The sequence below is a fragment of the Mixia osmundae genome (assembly GCF_000708205.1).
Source record: "Mixia osmundae IAM 14324 unplaced genomic scaffold scaffold_12, whole genome shotgun sequence".
NCBI classification, from domain to species: domain Eukaryota; kingdom Fungi; phylum Basidiomycota; class Mixiomycetes; order Mixiales; family Mixiaceae; genus Mixia; species Mixia osmundae.
In genome coordinates, this window is record NW_014575552.1 from 190,291 (window position 1) to 206,408 (window position 16,118).

Here is a 16,118-nt window from a genome sequence, read left to right on the forward strand (position 1 = left end):
AATCTGTGCGGGTCGATACCATCGAGCAGAGCGAGGGCCATAGCTTCTGAGTCCGCCGACACTTTGCTGTCAGATTCGCGTAGCTCGGCGCCGAGAACTTCGATGCGGCGGGCAAAGTCGTCCAGCGATTCGCCTNGTCGCATGAAAATTTTNTTGAACTCCTCTTCCTTCATCTTGAGCTCCCTTCGACTGAGCTTGCTGTAATTGTCAGTCAAGATCTTCCAGGCTTCGTAGCCTGTCTCGACTCCTCCTATATCCCTGCACACGCCCCGTGTGCAGCGTGCAGAGATGCGTAGGTAGGCTTCGATGTCTTTCTGACTGTCTGAGATCCGTGCTACGGGGTCGCATTTTGAGGTCTGCGGCTCTGGCTTGACGCTTGTGCCGGATTCGCAGGAGGTTTCGGGCTGCGCCACATTCATCTCGACTCCCTTCACTCGCTCCCAAAGGCCGTGCGACATCAATTCGATTCGCATCAACTGGGACCATGTTGTCCAGTTGGATGGCCCTTGTAGCTTGTCTTTGTCTTGCCAGTCGGGTGCCTGCATCTTTTTGAAAGAGCTAGAGACTGTAAATCTCGAGAAACTGTGCGAGTCGATACCATCGAGCAATCTAAAGGCCATAGCTTCTGAGTCCGTCGGTACTTTGCTGTCGGATTCGAGGAGCTCGGCGCCGAGATCGTCGATGCGGCGGGCGAAATCGTCCAGTGACCCGCCTCGTCGCTTGTACATTTTTCTGAGCTCCTCTTCCCTCATCTTGAGCTCCCTTCGACTGAGCTTGCTGTAATTGTCAGTCAAGATCTTCCAAGCTTCGTAGCCTGTCTCGACTCCTTTAATATCCCTGCACACGTGGCGTGTGCAGCGTGCAGAGATGCGTAGGTAGGCTTCAATGTCTTTTTGACTGTCTGCGATGCGTGCTACGGGGTCACATTTTGAGGTCTGCGGCTCTGGCTTGACGCTTGTGCCGGATGCGGACGAGGTTCCGGGCTGTGCCACGTTCACCTCGACTCCCTTGACTTGCTCCCAAAGGCCGTGGGACATCAGTTCGATTCGCATCAATTGGGACCATGTAAACCAGTTGGATGATCCTTGTAGCTTGTCTTTGTCTTGCCAGTCGGAGGCCCGCATCTTTTTTTGAGAGAGCTAGAGACTGTAAATCTATTGAAGGTAGTCCTACAGGCAACCGGTTAGTCAATCTATATCTGGTACAACCGCGGTGGCCTTAGGCACCCAAAGGGGTCACGTGATAGCAAGCTGGGCTTGCCTCCAACAACCCTACGCGCGATGGGGTTTATCTGGCATGACATCACTGTCACCAGACTATCGACAGTCCGGAGCCCCGCCGGCGAGCTACGCAGCTTGGTTCTAGTGACAGATGGCCGATAGAGAGGCAGAATGTCTCTCCATTGTGGCAGCCTACCTCCGGCGCAATGGCTTCGCGGAGACTTTGACAGCACTGACTCAAGAAGCTGGATTGTCAGCTTTATCGCTCGAGACGACAGTGAGCCTCGAGGAGCTCATCGACCGACACCTCTCGGCTCGACTGGTGGAAGAAGATGCTGCGAGCGAGCCTTCGCAGGATGTGCTCGAGCAAGAGGCATGCCCGCCCTGGCCGACACGGGTCACAAAGTCACTCATGACAATCCATGCGACCAATGTCCTTAGCGTCGTCGCCCATGACTTGCCGAGAAGGACATTTGATACCTCCACTGCAACGTACAAGCACGAGCACATCCCTTGCTTTGTGACAACGGCGGCAGACAAGACGATTAAATTCGTTAATCTGCAGACTTACGAGTTGGAAGAGATGTACTCGCCAGCTGCCGGCCCGACGCTTTGCGTGACTTTCCATCCGACTCATCCTCAGCTCATGCTCAGCTCGGCCATGGACGGCACAGTCACGCTCACTGATCTCATCGCGAGACAAACTATGCAGACAATGAAGAACCATTCGCGCTACGTGGTCAAGACGCTCTTTGATGACTCTGGAAGATGGCTAGCCTCGCTGGGTTATGATAAGCAAGTAGTCTTGTACGAGCTGGAGCAAGTCACGCTAGACGAGGACGAAGATACGCCCAGCACGCACTGCAGCATATCAACAGTCTCGTATGTCAAACGATGGAGCAAGCAACTGGGCAAGAATGTCGAGGCTGGACTCTTCGTTGGTCAAACTCACTTCGTCTTCACTTGCCGAGACGATAACCATCTGCAATACGTCTCCCTCAAAGACAGTTTCGCCATCAAGCTCTACAATCTCAATGAGCTACAAGACTCGCACATCTCCTTCTCGATCCTTGCAATGACCTGGCATCCGTCGAAGCAGTACATCTCATTGCAGACCGACACGCGCATCTCCCGAATCATCCTTGTACCGCCGCATTCGTCAGAACGCGTGCGGACCATCTATACATCGGCAGAGCAAAGCGAGTGGTCTGTGCCCAGGCACCACTGGCTGTCCAGGGGTACGCTTGTCGCTCTGACGTCCGACGATGGTATCGTTCGTCTGGTCGACATGAAAGGTCGCGTCATCAGCAGCTACAACGCCCACGGTCCTCTTGCGCCGGTACCGGTTGACGACAGCCGAGAAGAAGCGCCGGTGTATAGCAGCACGTCTGAAGTCGTCAGAGCGCGCCAAGAGGCAGAAAGAGGCAGCTCGATCGTTCGTGATATAACGGTCCTGGCAGACGGCACGATCATCTCTGTCGGTTTCGACAAGACCGTCCGGATCGCTCGCCCATACATCTGACTGAATCGCCAGGAGGGGATTGGTGTGCAGCCTATCGCCGGGCACGATCCTGAGCAGCTAGCTTGCGTCGAGCTCGATACTTGGCTTCGCGACGATAGGAGCGGAATGCACTGGTAATCAGACGAAGGATATAGCTTCCGCTGAACAGAGCAACGATGACGATCGTCAACGGAATCGCAATGCGCCAGAAGTAGGTTACCGAGCCTTGTATCTCGGCAAACTGCATAAAGTTCTGGCCAAAGTAGCCAGTCAGGAAACCGAGAGGGAGAAACACGATGGTGACCATAGAAAGTGCTTTCATGCTCTCGTTTGTGTTGAAGCTTAGCATCTGCTCAATTGTCAGCTCCGTCGTCATACCGAGCAGCGAGCTCACATTGAAAGTATAATCGACGAGTTGCTGACATTGTGAGCCAAAGAGGTCGAGGCTCGAAAGCACGGAATCCATGTGATCGAGCACATCGCCGAGATAGAGGCGAGCACGAGGACTGACGTAGCCGATACGAGGCAGCTCGTGGCCTCTGCCATCTCGAAGAGCTTGGTCACGCTCCCTGTGAGCGGATTCGGGCAGCACGGCCGCCGCTCTCGATTCGTCGTCTCTTTGGAGTGCTCGAATGAGTGAGTGGATGGGTGTGAGCGTGCGCTTGAGAGTGAGGATTTGGTTTGAAAGTACGAAGAGATGCTTGACGGAATCTGTCTCTGCTCTGATGAGCGTACGGTCCTCGACGGTATTGATGTGATGTCTGAAAGCCTCGCAAAGGTCGACCAGTCTGTCGACGACGGCATCGAGAACGCTTTGGAGGAGTAAGCTCGGATCTTCGCTCGTTCGCAGAAGCGAGCTCTTGTCCCTCAACCGTTCAAAGATGGGCTCTATGAGCGGATCGATGCCCGTCTGAGGATCGATATCGTTCTGGAAGATGGTGAGGAGTGTGCCATCCTTGAGAAGATAGATCGAGAGCTGCTCTGTCTCGTACGGTACGCGATATGCCTTGGTGACTTTGAGTATATCCTTGCGAGTCTCGGAGACGCGCGGCTGAAAGACGGATCGAGCGAGTCCATCCTTACGCGAGTTTGACGAACGTGTCTTGTCCGGTCGCGTTTGCTCCTCCGTCGCCGGCTCTTGCTCGAGGGTCTCCTCCGCGCTGGCAGCCTCTAGCGAGCTAGGGTCCGAAGAGTCCTTGCGCAAAGCGGCTGCTGGTCGGCGGGCACCTTTTCGGAGCCGATCAAGCAGATGATTCTGATTCTTTGCGACCACAGTAGGTCGAGCGATAGCCGAATAGCTTGGCGGGGGTTCCATCGCGCTGTCTCCGCCTTCAGACAGTAGCGCAAAGATGTGCATGTTCAGAAAGAGCGCATTTGCATAGTAGTCAGACTTTGAACGCGTCTCTGAAATGTGGAGGGTGTCCTCGAGCGCGAGCGGATGGAGCTCATACTTGAGCGCGAGCGTCTTGAGGACATCCCAGGAGTGTCCCGAGACGTTGATGTACCTGACTTTGCTCCAGGATGGACGAGGTTTGTGCAAATGCTCTATCGCCTCTTGATTGGAGAGCAGCATCTCATCGTGTCGCGTGTCGGAGTAGTCGACGATGCAGACATGGATGGGCTGATCCAAGTCATCAAGCTGGGCTGTGCGTGGATCGATACCTTGGTCAGAGTACTGCGGCACCCACGCATAATGTCGTCTGCCTGCATTTTCACTCGCTTTGGCAGACTGGGCAGAGGCGCCAGACGCGATACGCCGAGCAGACTGGACACCGAGCGCTGCTGATCTCAAGCTCGACGTCGTCCGCCCTTCGCGCAAGCTGGGCCTCAGTCGGTCTTCCATCCGCTCGATCTGACAGGGAAGCCTGATCTCAATGGACCTGCAAGGGTTTTGCGTTGACTGCGACTGCCCCGCCGCGCGACTCCGGCTACCTGCTGACCGGCGCTTCCTCACGTGCCGACTCTGGCTGACTTTTCCCTGAGACATGGCAGATGCGCTGTTCTACTTTGACATCAGCTGTCCATATGCCCTGATTGCATCGACCCGGGTCGAGGATGTAGCCAAATTCACGCAAGCCACCATCGAATGGCGACCCGTTCTTCTCGGAGGGCTCTACCAGCTCACTTCGGCAGCTCAAGGCGCTGCAGGCTCAGCTTCCGATGCCATGCCTCCTGCGCGAAGAGCGTGGGCTGCACACGACCTCGAGAGGGAGCTGTCTCGGTACCAGCTCGATGTGCGTTGGCCAGCAAAGCATCCTATGAAGACCGTCGACGCAATGCGGTTGCTCTGCGCAGTCCCCTCTGCACATCGCATCGGACTTGCCAAAGCGCTCTACAGGGCCTACTGGATGGACATGCAGGATGTCACCTCGCACTCTGTCCTGCTGAGGATCGCGAGACGGACCGGCCTCAGCAGAGAAGTGCTTGGCTTTCCTCTCGACGAAAGCATCTTTGCAACGACACAGTGGGCAGACGACTTACGATCCAACACTCAGGAAGCTTTCGAGCATGGCGCTTTTGGAGTACCGACCTTTTGGCTACAAAAAGAGGAGAAGATGCTCTTTGGCCAGGACAGGTTGTGCTTGCTCGAGGCGCATCTGTCTGCTCGACAGCGGAACGGGGACCTCGAGTCTGTCAAACATATCAACAGGCTGATGCCTCGCTGCCTTCGTACAGCCCCGGAAAACAGACAGCGTACGCTCAAGTTCTGGTTCGACTTTTCGTCACCTTGGTCTTTTCTTGGCTATACACAGCTGCAACGGGTCAAACGGGAGCTCGGCGACTCGCTCAAGATCGAGATGAAGCCGTTTCTGCTCGGCGCACTCTTCAAAGCTGTTGGCACGCCCGTCGTACCGAGCCAGGTTGCTATGCCTCACAAGGCGGCGTACATGCGGCAGGATCTCCAAGACTGGGCAGAGTACTGGTCAGCTTGCTCAGCGCAGACCTATCCGCCTCTGCCACCTGTTAAGCTCGCTTGGCCAGACGAGTTTCCCATCCGGTCAGTCATTGCGCTACGTGTCGCACTCCTCGAGCCGGCCGTCATCGACTGCATTTGTAGGCTCTACTTGTCCTCGATTGGCCAGACGAGCCTAAGCGATATGCAGATCGGGCTGGATGGTCTCACAACAGGAATATCAGCACAGCAGCAGGCCTGCTCGAGGTTCTCAACGATGCTGGTTTTCCTGGCCAGATATTACTTGACGCCGTCACGACAGGCGACCGCGCAGAATCCCTCAAGGCGGCGCTGAGGACCAACACAGATGAAGCTGTCGCGCTGGGCTTCTGCGGCGCGCCTACATTCCAGATTGACGAGCATCTTGTCTGGGGACAAGACCGTATCAACGTCGTTCAGGATCTGCTATCGGGCTGGTCGCCCGAAAAGAGCCGCCTGAAGGCGACAGTTGGTGCCTTTCGTACGTCTATCAATACGACCGATAACCAAGCTGATGCGATAGTACCATAGCGCATTTTGATTATCGTCTGTGAGCAATCGAGTGTTGTTGTACTCCGTCTCAAAAGTCACTCGGTGACAATTTGCTGCTTGGCTGATTGCTTTGGGCTATCGACGGGGCGAACGATGCCAGATTTGAGCATCGTCTGCACGACTGAATCGTTGCGCCAGACCGGGTTTGACTCTGCGAGTGACTGAGCAGCGCCTAGCAAAACCTCTGTGCTTGGCCTTTCGATGCGCGTCTCGACGAACGAATCGGCACGCGACTGTCCGATGTTGATCATCATGACTGCAAGTCGTATGAGTCAGGTGCTGACTTGATCTGCTTGGTTTGGAGGCATTACCTTGCTTGCCCGCTTCGTGAGCCTGCTTGACTAGTCTGAATGCGCTGTAGGTGGCTAGCGCACTCCCGACGACGAGCAGATTGCTTGCGTTCTCAACGAGCGAGTGAGATCGCTCCTTTGTCTTTGCAGGCACGTTCTCGCCGAAGAAGCACACGCTGGCTTTCATCGGTCCACTGCCGCAAGAGATACACTTTGGCAGATTGAACGTCGAGTAGTTGCGGTTCTGCAAGTCGACATCGCCGTCTGGATTCGTGCGAGGTTCTGTCCCGGTCCTCTCGAGTTCGGCTGCATAGGCTGCCCATTCCGGGTTGAGCGTCGAGAGGGTATCTTGAAATACGTCGCGTGAGATTTCATGCTTGCAGTCTGTCGTGCTTTTTGTTCAGCAGAGTGTAAAGCCAGAGGCACGACACTGACTGGTACAGTGGACATGCTTGAGAGTTCCGTGGAGCTCTAGGATGGTCGAGATGGCTTGCGAAAGAGAATGCGAGGCTCTATGATGCAGTCGATCTACGTTCTGCATCACATGAAAACATATCAGCCCTTGAAGCTCATACGGTCGGCTGCACCTGCTTGTGTGATGATATAAGGCGCGAGACCCATGTACTGCAGCGCTGCGATGGCATAGTGGGAAGGATTTGGCTGTGCCAGTCGGACAGGTGGATAGCCCAAGTAGCTCCTCGCCCAATATCTCTGCCTGAACCTCTCCGATTCAGGCGCCATGAATTCGCTGTAGAAGATCGGGCGATAGGTCTTGTTGATCGTGTAGGAACCATTGTCTCCGCGGTAGGCTCGTATGCCACTATCGACGCTGACGCCCGCGCCGGTCAAGATGAGCGTCTTGCCGCGTCCTTGCTGAAGGAATCTGATGAGAAGCGAGATTGCATCCTCGGCCGTATGCGATGATGTGAATGTAGAGGGCAGCGATCCAGTGTTGACAGGCAGCTGCGGTACCGAGATGCGCATCGATCACAGTTCTGCCTCGACACGCGTGGCAAGGTGATGTGCAGGAGTACGCGTCAATACTTTCTGTGAGAGAAATCTCGTGGCTCGCGACTTTTTGAGGCACGACGACCGAAGGAGAGCTGCTACTTTGACTAGCCACAGCCGGTCACAATGTCGTTCTTCAGGCGAGCAGGTGACTCGTCGGGCTCAGAGTCCGAAGAATCCGAAGAAGAGCTCTTGTCGTCCTCTGAGGGCGAAGGAGAGGCGCCCGCCAAAAAGTCGACGATCAACCGTTCCGCTTTCCTCGCAGGCGGTGATGATGACTCTGACTCTGACGACGATGACGATGAGGATGACATGGATGCCTCTGGCTCGGATGAGAGCGACGAGGATGGCAACAAGAAGTCCAAGTCGTCCATGCGCAGCCGTTTCTTAGCAGGCGCAGACTCGGACTCTGACTCTGATTCTGATGACTCGACGTCAGGCAAGAGAGTCGTCAAGAGTGCGGCAAGCAAGCGCGCAGATGAGATCGAGGCTATCGCGAAGAAGATGGACAACGGCGTCAAGATTGATGACTGGAATACCATCAACGCAGGCAAGCGACTGCGTTCTGATCAGCCCGAGCATCGCTGATGGATGTCTTCGTCTTGCAGAATTTGACAAGCTTCTCAGACTCGTCATGCGCGTGCCGGGCACTATACCAGGCTCCATCCAGCCTCTGGCCCCTACTTTCCTCAAAACCCTCGTCAGTCTCGACGAAGCCGTGCCCAAGGCAGGTTCAGCAGGCAAGAAGAAGATGAACGCCATCAATGCTCGCTCGCTCAACACCATGAAGCAAAAAGTCAAGCGATGCGTCAAAGAGAACGAAGCCGTGCTCGAGAAATACAAAACCGATCCGAAAGCGTACGAGATCGAATTCGAGGGCGACGAGCCGGAGCAGAAGACGAAGAAGAAGCGCGCAAAGAAGGTGAGCTGATACCCAATTCGATCTTATCAGTCGCTGATCAGTCCTTGCCGCTTGCAGACCTCTGTGCTCGAGGAGGGCGAAGGCGCCGACTTTACGACCGTCGGTAAAGGCGGCAAGGCGACAATCTACACGACCGATAACATCTTCAAGTCACTCCAGGAGCTACTCGAAGCACGTGGCAAGAAGGGTACAGACCGAACGGAGCAGCTCGCATCCTTTGAGCGACTCTTTGCGGTCTGCGACACGCCTTACTCCCAGATTCGAGTCTTGCTAGCGCTCATTAGCTCCTCTTTCGATTACAACCCTGTCATCCATGCTGCTTTGCCCATCGACTCCTGGAAGAGCGCCCTCCAGCGAATTAACGATCTGCTTGTCTTGCTGTCTAACAACCCGCGGTACATCATACAGGAGCAGACAGAGGACTATGACGATTCTGTTGATCGTACACCACCCGCTGACGATAACAGCACCATTGTCAGAGTACGAGGCTCTGTCGTCAGCTTGATTGACAGACTAGACGACGAATTCACCAAATCCCTCAAGGATATCGATCCTCATGCATCTGAATATGTCGACCGACTGAAGCACGAACGCTCGCTCTATGATTCGCTCTTCCGCGTGCAGAGCTACCTTGAGCGCGTTCAGCAGAACGAGAATCTGCAACGGATCATCATGCGCCGAATCGAGCATGTTTATGCAAAGCCAGATGCAGTCACCGAGATCATCGAAGCGCAGCTGTCCGATCTACCTTCGGGTCTCACGCCAAAGGCCACTCGTACTGCTTCTCAGCTCATGCAAATACTTTGTACGTACTTGTACAGACAAGAAGTCGACCCTCGTTTGCGCGGAAGGGCCATGCTATGCCACATCTATCACTATGCGCTCCATGACGAATACTACCGAGCGAGAGACATGTTCCTGATGTCTCATGTGCAGCATGGTGTCCACGGCACCGATATCGACACCCAGATCTTGTACAACCGTACTGTTGCCCAGCTCGGCCTTAGCGCGTTCAGGATTGGCCTGGTAGCAGAATGCGAAAACACTCTGCGCGAATTGATGGCCAACAGAGACAGCCTGAAACGATCGCTTGCGCAGGGTCTAGCTCTTCAGCGTCGCGGCCCAGGTGCAGTCGATCAGATCTCGCCAGAACAGCAAAGATTCGAAGAGGCTCATCATCTGCCGTTCCATCAGCACATCAACCTCGATCTACTCGAAGCCGCTTATCTGACTGCCTCGATGCTGTTCGAGATCCCCCAGCTTGCTCATGAAGCTTACGATCCCGAACGCTACACTGGCATGAACAAGGGCATGCGGTCGAGATTGTTCAGGCGCAACTTTGACAGCTTCGAGAAGCAAGTCTTTGTTGGTCCGCCGGAGAACACTCGCGACTACGTCATGCAGGCTTCGAAGGCTCTTCAGCAGGGTGACTGGCAAAAGTGCATCGACTTGATCCATTCGATGAAGATCTGGAACCTCATGAACAACTACAAGACAATCAAGAACAACCTTGCCATGTATGTCAGACTGCCCCAGCGTTCATCCGCCTGACTGACGTTTCGCTGCAGATCGATCAAGCGCAAAGCTCTGCAAACGTACCTCTATACCCATGCCGCTTTTTACGCCAACGTCTCGATTACAACCCTTTCGGCTGGATTCGCTATGCCAGAGCAGCAAGTCTTTGCACTTGTCTCAAAGCTCATCTGGAACGAAAAGCTGGCGGCTTCGATCGACCGTTCTAGCAAAATTCTATCGCTTCAGCGTGCAGATCGTACGCAACTTCAGCAACTTGCTATCACACTGGCAGACAAGGCATCGCTCATGCTTCAGGACAATGAGCGTGTAGCATCTGCCAAGCTCGGCGACGGCGAGCAGAAGAGCTTCGCGGGCGGGTCTGGCGCTCGTGATGGTGCAGACGGACAACGACGGGGAGACCGTCCACGTGGTCGAGGTGGTATGCGCGGTGGAAGAGGCGGTCTGAGAGGCGCGTTCAACGCGCCTTTGGGTCGCACGGTAGCAGCAGGAAGATGAAGCAACATGTACACCTGATGCATTTGCTTGTACTCTACCAATCACCCTGGAATCTTGCAAGTGTTTCATGCGCAGTCTCTGCCTCTCGACGTGCTGTCCTGCGTCGATAATATATCGGACAATCCGCCGATGTGCAAATAACGTCCTGATGCAGCGAGCCTTGACATCTTTGGCATTGCGTCCAGAGCCGAGCATACGCCGTTTCGAATTGAGACGCCAATGCCAGCTGAAAACGACGTTAGCGATCAGTAGAAAGAGGATGTGCCTACTTACTGTTTTGTAGTAGAGCTCTGCCGTCCGGGGCGCACAATTCTTGCACACGGCTACATCTGTGAAACAGTCAGTCGGGCCATCAATTCATGGAAGAGCGTACTCTGGCCCTTCTTCGGCACTATCGTCGATTTGCAGCCGAGACAAGTCATTGTCTTTTTGACAAAGCCCATCAAGCCGCCCTTTGTCGGTGCCTTGATGCTCACAGCGCGCGTATGGTCGCCGGCCACTGTGCACAACGTCAGCACCGACCGCGACGATCCGCAAGCAGTCTTACACAATGAGCTTGACTTTTCGCCCATGATGGGCTCGAAGATGCGCATAAGAGGTTTCGACAGCTGATTGTCAAGATAGTACCGTGTATCTATCGGCAGATTATGATCGAGAACGTAGATGGGATCTTCCGACTTTTCGTATGCCCGAGCGTCTGTGGTGCCTTTGATGATGACGAAAGCTACGCGATCGCCCAAGCTAGGTGCTGAACCAGCGTCACGCTTCCTCATTCGCTCAGCAAGCTCCACATGCGCCTGCTTGGCTTTGTAGTCGGTCTTTGCCAGAGCTTTGGTGATGACCAATTGCGACAGATCGATCTTGTTTTGCAGCAAATCTGAGATGACTTGCTTCACGTACTCCTCAGCGCCAGACAAATCTCGCTCGATCAGCATCTTATTAAGGCAAGTTTCGATGACCGTCGACACTAGCTGACAATTGTCTCTTCTGACCGTCTGCTCGAACGCATTAGCGAAAGCCATAGGGATAGAGCTCAACCTTACTTCGATGCCTTTGGTGTCCATCTTGTCATACCGATCAGGCCGCGTCCAGTACAGGCCCGCGTATCGCTTTTTGCTGATCAGCAAATAGGGGTAATAGACTTTCTCGAACTCGAGCTTGATAGGTCGCACGAACTTCTCAGTCACGTAAGCGGCAGCTTCTGCGCCGAGCTTCATCGTTTCTGCGAGATCTTTGGTGCCAAATCTGACCATGACCGAATCGGTATCACCATAGATGACTTCCGCGTCGTTCTCGTAGCCATTCTTGGTGTTGTATTTGTCTTGCACTTCCTGCTTGGTCCTCTCGATCATTTCTCTTCCGTACGCGGTCGTGCTGGTCGAGATAGGCAAGCAAGGCAGCTTGCCAACAGTAGCGCCCGTGAAGCCGTACACGGAATTAGCGCTGATCTTGAGTGCTAATTGACGACCATCAAGCACGGCGCGCTTGAAAGGATCAGTCTCGTTCTTCATGTCGTTCTTGGCTCGTTTTCTAGCAGATAAGAGATCTTCGAGGACAGTCGGCAGCAGGCCTTTACGCTTGTGAGACTTTGCAAAGAAATCGCCATTCGGCGTCATGATGTAGTCCTTGTCTATCAGGAAGCCGAGGCGGTCGATGGTCTTCTTATCCATCAGCGTTGTATAACAGAGATTGTGCGCCATCATGATGGAGGGATACAGCGAGCTGAAATCGAGGGTTGCTATCGGTACGTCATAGTAGCCGCGAGTTGGCTCGATGACTGTCGCACCTTCATACTGTTCATCGGAGCCTGCATACCAGAGTCAATGTGTGATCAATGTGTGCGTTGTGATTTGCGTACCTTCGCCTTTCAAGGAAGGAATCACATAGCCTTCTTCGCCAGCCTTGCGGAAGAGCTGAGACACGACTTTAATCTGTTGTCCACGCGAAAGCAGGTAATTGAATGGCACGCCTGTTACTCTCGCCATCTCGATGTAGTTGATGAAGCTCATGAGCTTGTCGAGGAGCCGTTGCGGTAAGTACGCATCCTTGAGACAATACACCGCTAGACGACGTCGCGACTCGGGTGTACCGTTTTGTAACTCTGTGATAATTGAATGATGCACATCTTCCTTTTGCTCGCCTGTGCACACTTGTGAGCAGATATTTGCCTGACAAAGAAAGGTATGCACCCAAGAAATGCGCGCAGACCGCATTGAGAGAGTAGCTTCTGAGCTTGTGATCCCTTTGCATGACTTGCAGCACGTCAAACTGTATGCGTCCGTCCATGGGAGTCTCCTTGGAATCGCGCGTGCCGTAGGCTTTCGACGAGAAGCGAGACTCTTTCGTTTCCACCATTTTCTCTGCCGAGCGGGCTGTGAGTATGTGTTCATGCTCCATCGCAGAGTCAACGCACTCGATATTCTGCTCATATAAGCAAAATCGTGCACCTTGAGGTGCTTCGCTCGAGCTATGAGGTACGGGATATCAAAGTTGGCAATGTTGTAGCCGATGATGACGTCTGGATCGGCTTCGACGATGAAGTTGCGCCATTGGTGTAGCAGCTCCTTCTCCTCTTGGAAAGACAGCACTTCCGAGCCGACGATGCCTTGACAAGTGTTCAGCGTGAAAACGTTGCGGATGAATGGCTTCTGTTCGCCTTGCCGGGTAACCATGTTTGCAATCTGAATGACGGGGTCAAATTGTGGCTCCGGAAAAATACCCTTGCGACCAGCGCATTCGATATCGAAGCTGAGGATGCGGAGGGGCGCAATCTTAGACCATTCGCCTTCTGGCTGATGCGGTACTAGCGCATCGCATCTAACCAATTTTGATTAAGATGATGTTCCGATTGAGGATAGAAGCTAGCGTACTTGCAGTCCAGCTCAATCTGGCAAGTCGAGATCTTGTCCATGTCCGGTCGTATGCTGTATTTGCCTTTTGCAATTTCGAGCCAACTCATGCCTTGTATCTGTCAGTCGTGCGTTCGAGATGAGCAAACGCCGCTCATCTCTCAGCATACGGACCTTGTTGGTGATCATAAACTGCATGAGGTAGCCGACGTTGCTTTCAAACGTTATGGTCTCGGTCTTGCCGAAGAAGTCGCCCATCTGAAGCTCAGCCTTTTCGAACAAATGTAGAGGCGTGGCGCGTTAGCTCAGAACAGGACAGTATAGCGGGTGTGACTCATTTCTGACTTTGGGCACGAAGCGCTGTTCTGTCAGTGTGAGCTTGATGAACGGCGTCACATCATCGCCTCTGTAGCCCCATAGACTGCGCCTGTTGTGCACAGAGACAGAGTGGACCGTCTGGCCCCACTGGGCAAGTATGCGCTATCGCGATGTCAGCACCGTACGTCTTGTTAGCAAGGGGCTCACATTGATCTCGGTGTGCAATTTGGTGCAGTCCGAGTTCTTGAAGCCTCGCGGTGCGGCAACGTAAAAGTACGGCCTAAACTCTCTGACGTGCACCAAGACAGAATGGCCAGCCTGTCCGATACTGGCGAGTCAGCAGGTATGAAGCAGGCTAGGCCGTGATGACAGGCCTCTGTGACACCGAAGATGCGGAGAAGGGGACCGTCTGTCTCGCTCGCTTCGTCGATTTCGATCTGCTGAAAGACGATGTTCGTGGTGCGCGCGTCGATCACGCCGACAGACGGTCTTTGCCATCGCTGCTCTTTGCCTGAATCAGCAGCTACATGCGGAAGCGTCCTGTCAGCTGATGAGATGTCTGTAATGCAAGAGCGCTTGCCTACTGCGTCGTCCAATTTCTCGAGCACAGCTTCAAAGGAAGGCTTTGCTTGTGCCGCTTTCTTGAGTGTCTTTGAAGGTATCGAAGGAGGCCCGAGGCCCATGGACGAAGGCAGAGCATGAGCGCCAGATGGCTTGACATCCTTTCTGGCGCGCTCTTGCTCCTCTTTGAATTGAGCACGCGCTTTGAGGACGTCGATGTGCGTGTTCGTCGTCTCCTTGAGTGGCGTACCCAGTCTGCGTCGCTTGAAGATGGGAGCAGACTCATCTTCTGATCCGCTCGAGTCTGCCATGGCGGGCGGGCGTCAGTAGCCTCGAGCCTGGCTTTCGTCGCGATTGATCGATTGACAGCAGCAGAAGAAGCGCGTCACGTCGTGGCATGCTCGCAAAAGAGCCGGCGCATGCTCAAGGTGCCTGCTTCTAGCTTGGGCGCAGAATGGGTCGCACTATGCAGTATAGAAGCTCGGTTCTCTGCAGGCTCATTCGTGCGAGCTGCTGTCGACTCGTGCTACAGCTATCCGAGTGACCATGGAGCGGCGACTTTCGATATCGTCTCGGATGACAGTGGCCCTTTCGAGGCACACGCTACACGGCATGACCCAACACTGCAAGACTTCAGATGTACACGTAGGATCGAGCGGGTTCTGCACTCTCCCGACACGCCCATCGAGCAAACATATCTGTTCTACATTGCCCGAGTTCCCAGCAAGCCGCACGATATAGCGCTTCTGGTGGGCACAAGCTATCCAGGATCATGCAAACGGTACACAGCTTTCAGGATGAGTCAGGCCGACTCGAGGCTTGAGCTGCTCGAAGCAGTCCCCACTACGAACGATGGCACAGATGACCGCAAGCAGATCGACGAGGCGCGCAAGACGGCGGAAATGCTGCTTGCAGACCTCGATCGTCGCGCTCGAGTGCTGCCGGAGCCGTCACACAGCCCTTTTACTATCTGCTCAGCTAACGTTGAAGCTCTCTGCGAGGTCGGCCCTGTTTGCCATCATAAGTGTACGCTTAGGATGCGTGTGACAGAGGCTAAAGGATAAGCATGCCTGGATTATCGACGCGTTTCCGAAGAGAGAACTTGCGGTCAAGCATCTACAGGAGGTACGCAATGTACACACGTCTAATGCGCTCGCTCAGCGTGCATGCAGGACGCGGGCTTAGCTGCCTATACGATTTGTCTGTTCGACAAGCTGTATGGGCCAGGTGGCCAACCCGAAGGAGGTTTTGTTGACATTGGCTGCGGCAGTGGTTTGCTGTGAGCTTGACGAGGCTCCCTCCTCGCCGCTGATCAGCTCGCAGGGTTCACATACTTACACAAGCGGGATACCGTGGCTTTGGACTCGATGCTCAGCGAGATACGCATTGGGATCTATGGCAGAGCTTCGATGGCACCTCGGCGGATCTGCGTCAGATCGAGCTCAATCTCTGCAGCCAATTCACTTGCGCAGCTGAAGAGCTCCCAGCGGGCGCACACCTGATCGGCAACCATGCAGATAAGCTGACGCCCTGGCTGCCCCTTTTGGCTGCAAAGTCACACGCAAGTGGTTTTATCAACGTTCCTTGCTGTCCTCATACACTTGATGGTTCCTTCATCGCACAAGTCCATCGTATGCCCGCAAGCATTCCTGCTCGAATGCTGTATGGGTATGGCAAGCAAGGCGGCATGCGTCTGAAGGCTAGTCGATCGGAAGCTTATCAGGATTATCTCTGTGATCTTGCTTGGCAATGTGGCTGGGTCTCCATGCGCGTCACCATGCCTATCTCCGCCTTGCGCAATGTCGCACTCATCGGATTGTCACGCACCTGGCACGATGCCCAGCTCGATAACGTCGATCAAGTCACCCAGGTGCAGCAAGCGGTCGCGGCAAGGCTTGAAAGGCTCGTGTCAGAAGCTGCAATAGTCAAGGAGA

General features: G+C 54.3%; 7 protein-coding genes across 7 annotated transcripts; 4 read left to right on the forward strand and 3 right to left on the reverse strand.

The window, feature by feature from the left end:
* The first annotated feature begins 1,285 nt into the window (after window positions 1-1,285).
* L969DRAFT_235362 (uncharacterized protein) lies at window positions 1,286-2,825 on the forward strand. Its single transcript, XM_014709946.1, has one exon. The coding sequence runs from the start codon at window positions 1,372-1,374 to the stop codon at window positions 2,740-2,742; it is 1,371 nt and encodes a 456-aa protein (XP_014565432.1). The 5' UTR covers window positions 1,286-1,371; the 3' UTR covers window positions 2,743-2,825.
* Window positions 2,774-4,564, reverse strand: L969DRAFT_54222 (uncharacterized protein; the record flags this gene model as incomplete). Its single annotated transcript, XM_014709947.1, has 2 exons — window positions 2,774-3,070; window positions 3,116-4,564. 2 exons carry the CDS (start codon window positions 4,562-4,564, stop codon window positions 2,774-2,776), a joined length of 1,746 nt encoding a protein of 581 aa, XP_014565433.1.
* Window positions 4,565-4,706: 142 nt separating this feature from the next.
* On the forward strand, window positions 4,707-6,184 carry L969DRAFT_611233 (uncharacterized protein; the record flags this gene model as incomplete). The annotated part of the gene is made up of 2 exons (XM_014709948.1): window positions 4,707-5,775; window positions 5,826-6,184. 2 exons carry the CDS (start codon window positions 4,707-4,709, stop codon window positions 6,182-6,184), a joined length of 1,428 nt encoding a protein of 475 aa, XP_014565434.1.
* Window positions 6,185-6,240: 56 nt separating this feature from the next.
* L969DRAFT_96884 (uncharacterized protein) lies at window positions 6,241-7,479 on the reverse strand (the record flags this gene model as incomplete). The annotated part of the gene is made up of 4 exons (XM_014709949.1): window positions 6,241-6,461; window positions 6,517-6,879; window positions 6,931-7,030; window positions 7,087-7,479. 4 exons carry the CDS (start codon window positions 7,477-7,479, stop codon window positions 6,241-6,243), a joined length of 1,077 nt encoding a protein of 358 aa, XP_014565435.1.
* A 99-nt stretch (window positions 7,480-7,578) lies between these two features.
* Window positions 7,579-10,785, forward strand: L969DRAFT_90404 (uncharacterized protein). The gene is made up of 5 exons (XM_014709950.1): window positions 7,579-8,053; window positions 8,112-8,425; window positions 8,483-9,942; window positions 9,994-10,682; window positions 10,730-10,785. Exons 1-4 carry the CDS (start codon window positions 7,630-7,632, stop codon window positions 10,454-10,456), a joined length of 2,661 nt encoding a protein of 886 aa, XP_014565436.1. The 5' UTR covers window positions 7,579-7,629; the 3' UTR covers window positions 10,457-10,682; window positions 10,730-10,785.
* Window positions 10,491-13,128, reverse strand: L969DRAFT_53941 (uncharacterized protein; the record flags this gene model as incomplete). The annotated part of the gene is made up of 8 exons (XM_014709951.1): window positions 10,491-10,682; window positions 10,730-10,785; window positions 10,830-10,955; window positions 11,004-11,451; window positions 11,500-12,263; window positions 12,315-12,596; window positions 12,646-12,828; window positions 12,870-13,128. The coding sequence occupies 8 exons, from the start codon at window positions 13,126-13,128 to the stop codon at window positions 10,491-10,493; spliced, it is 2,310 nt and encodes a 769-aa protein (XP_014565437.1).
* A 1,280-nt stretch (window positions 13,129-14,408) lies between these two features.
* Window positions 14,409-16,109, forward strand: L969DRAFT_105564 (uncharacterized protein; the record flags this gene model as incomplete). The annotated part of the gene is made up of 5 exons (XM_014709952.1): window positions 14,409-15,185; window positions 15,235-15,309; window positions 15,357-15,463; window positions 15,508-16,054; window positions 16,098-16,109. Exons 1-5 carry the CDS (start codon window positions 14,604-14,606, stop codon window positions 16,107-16,109), a joined length of 1,323 nt encoding a protein of 440 aa, XP_014565438.1. The 5' UTR covers window positions 14,409-14,603.
* Between the last annotated feature and the right edge of the window lie 9 nt (window positions 16,110-16,118).

What these genes read in the sequence shown, in the direction of transcription:
- L969DRAFT_90404 (XM_014709950.1), top strand. Translation starts at nt 7,630, where the DNA reads ATGTCGTTCTTCAGGCGAGCAGGTGACTCGTCGGGCTCAGAGTCCGAA. An exon ending in AGAAGAAGCGCGCAAAGAAG is followed by an intron (nt 8,426 to 8,482) that starts GTGAGCTGATAC and finishes TGCCGCTTGCAG; the next exon opens with ACCTCTGTGCTCGAGGAGGG. An exon ending in ATCAAGAACAACCTTGCCAT is followed by an intron (nt 9,943 to 9,993) that starts GTATGTCAGACT and finishes GTTTCGCTGCAG; the next exon opens with ATCGATCAAGCGCAAAGCTC.
- L969DRAFT_235362 (XM_014709946.1), top strand. Translation starts at nt 1,372, where the DNA reads ATGGCCGATAGAGAGGCAGAATGTCTCTCCATTGTGGCAGCCTACCTC.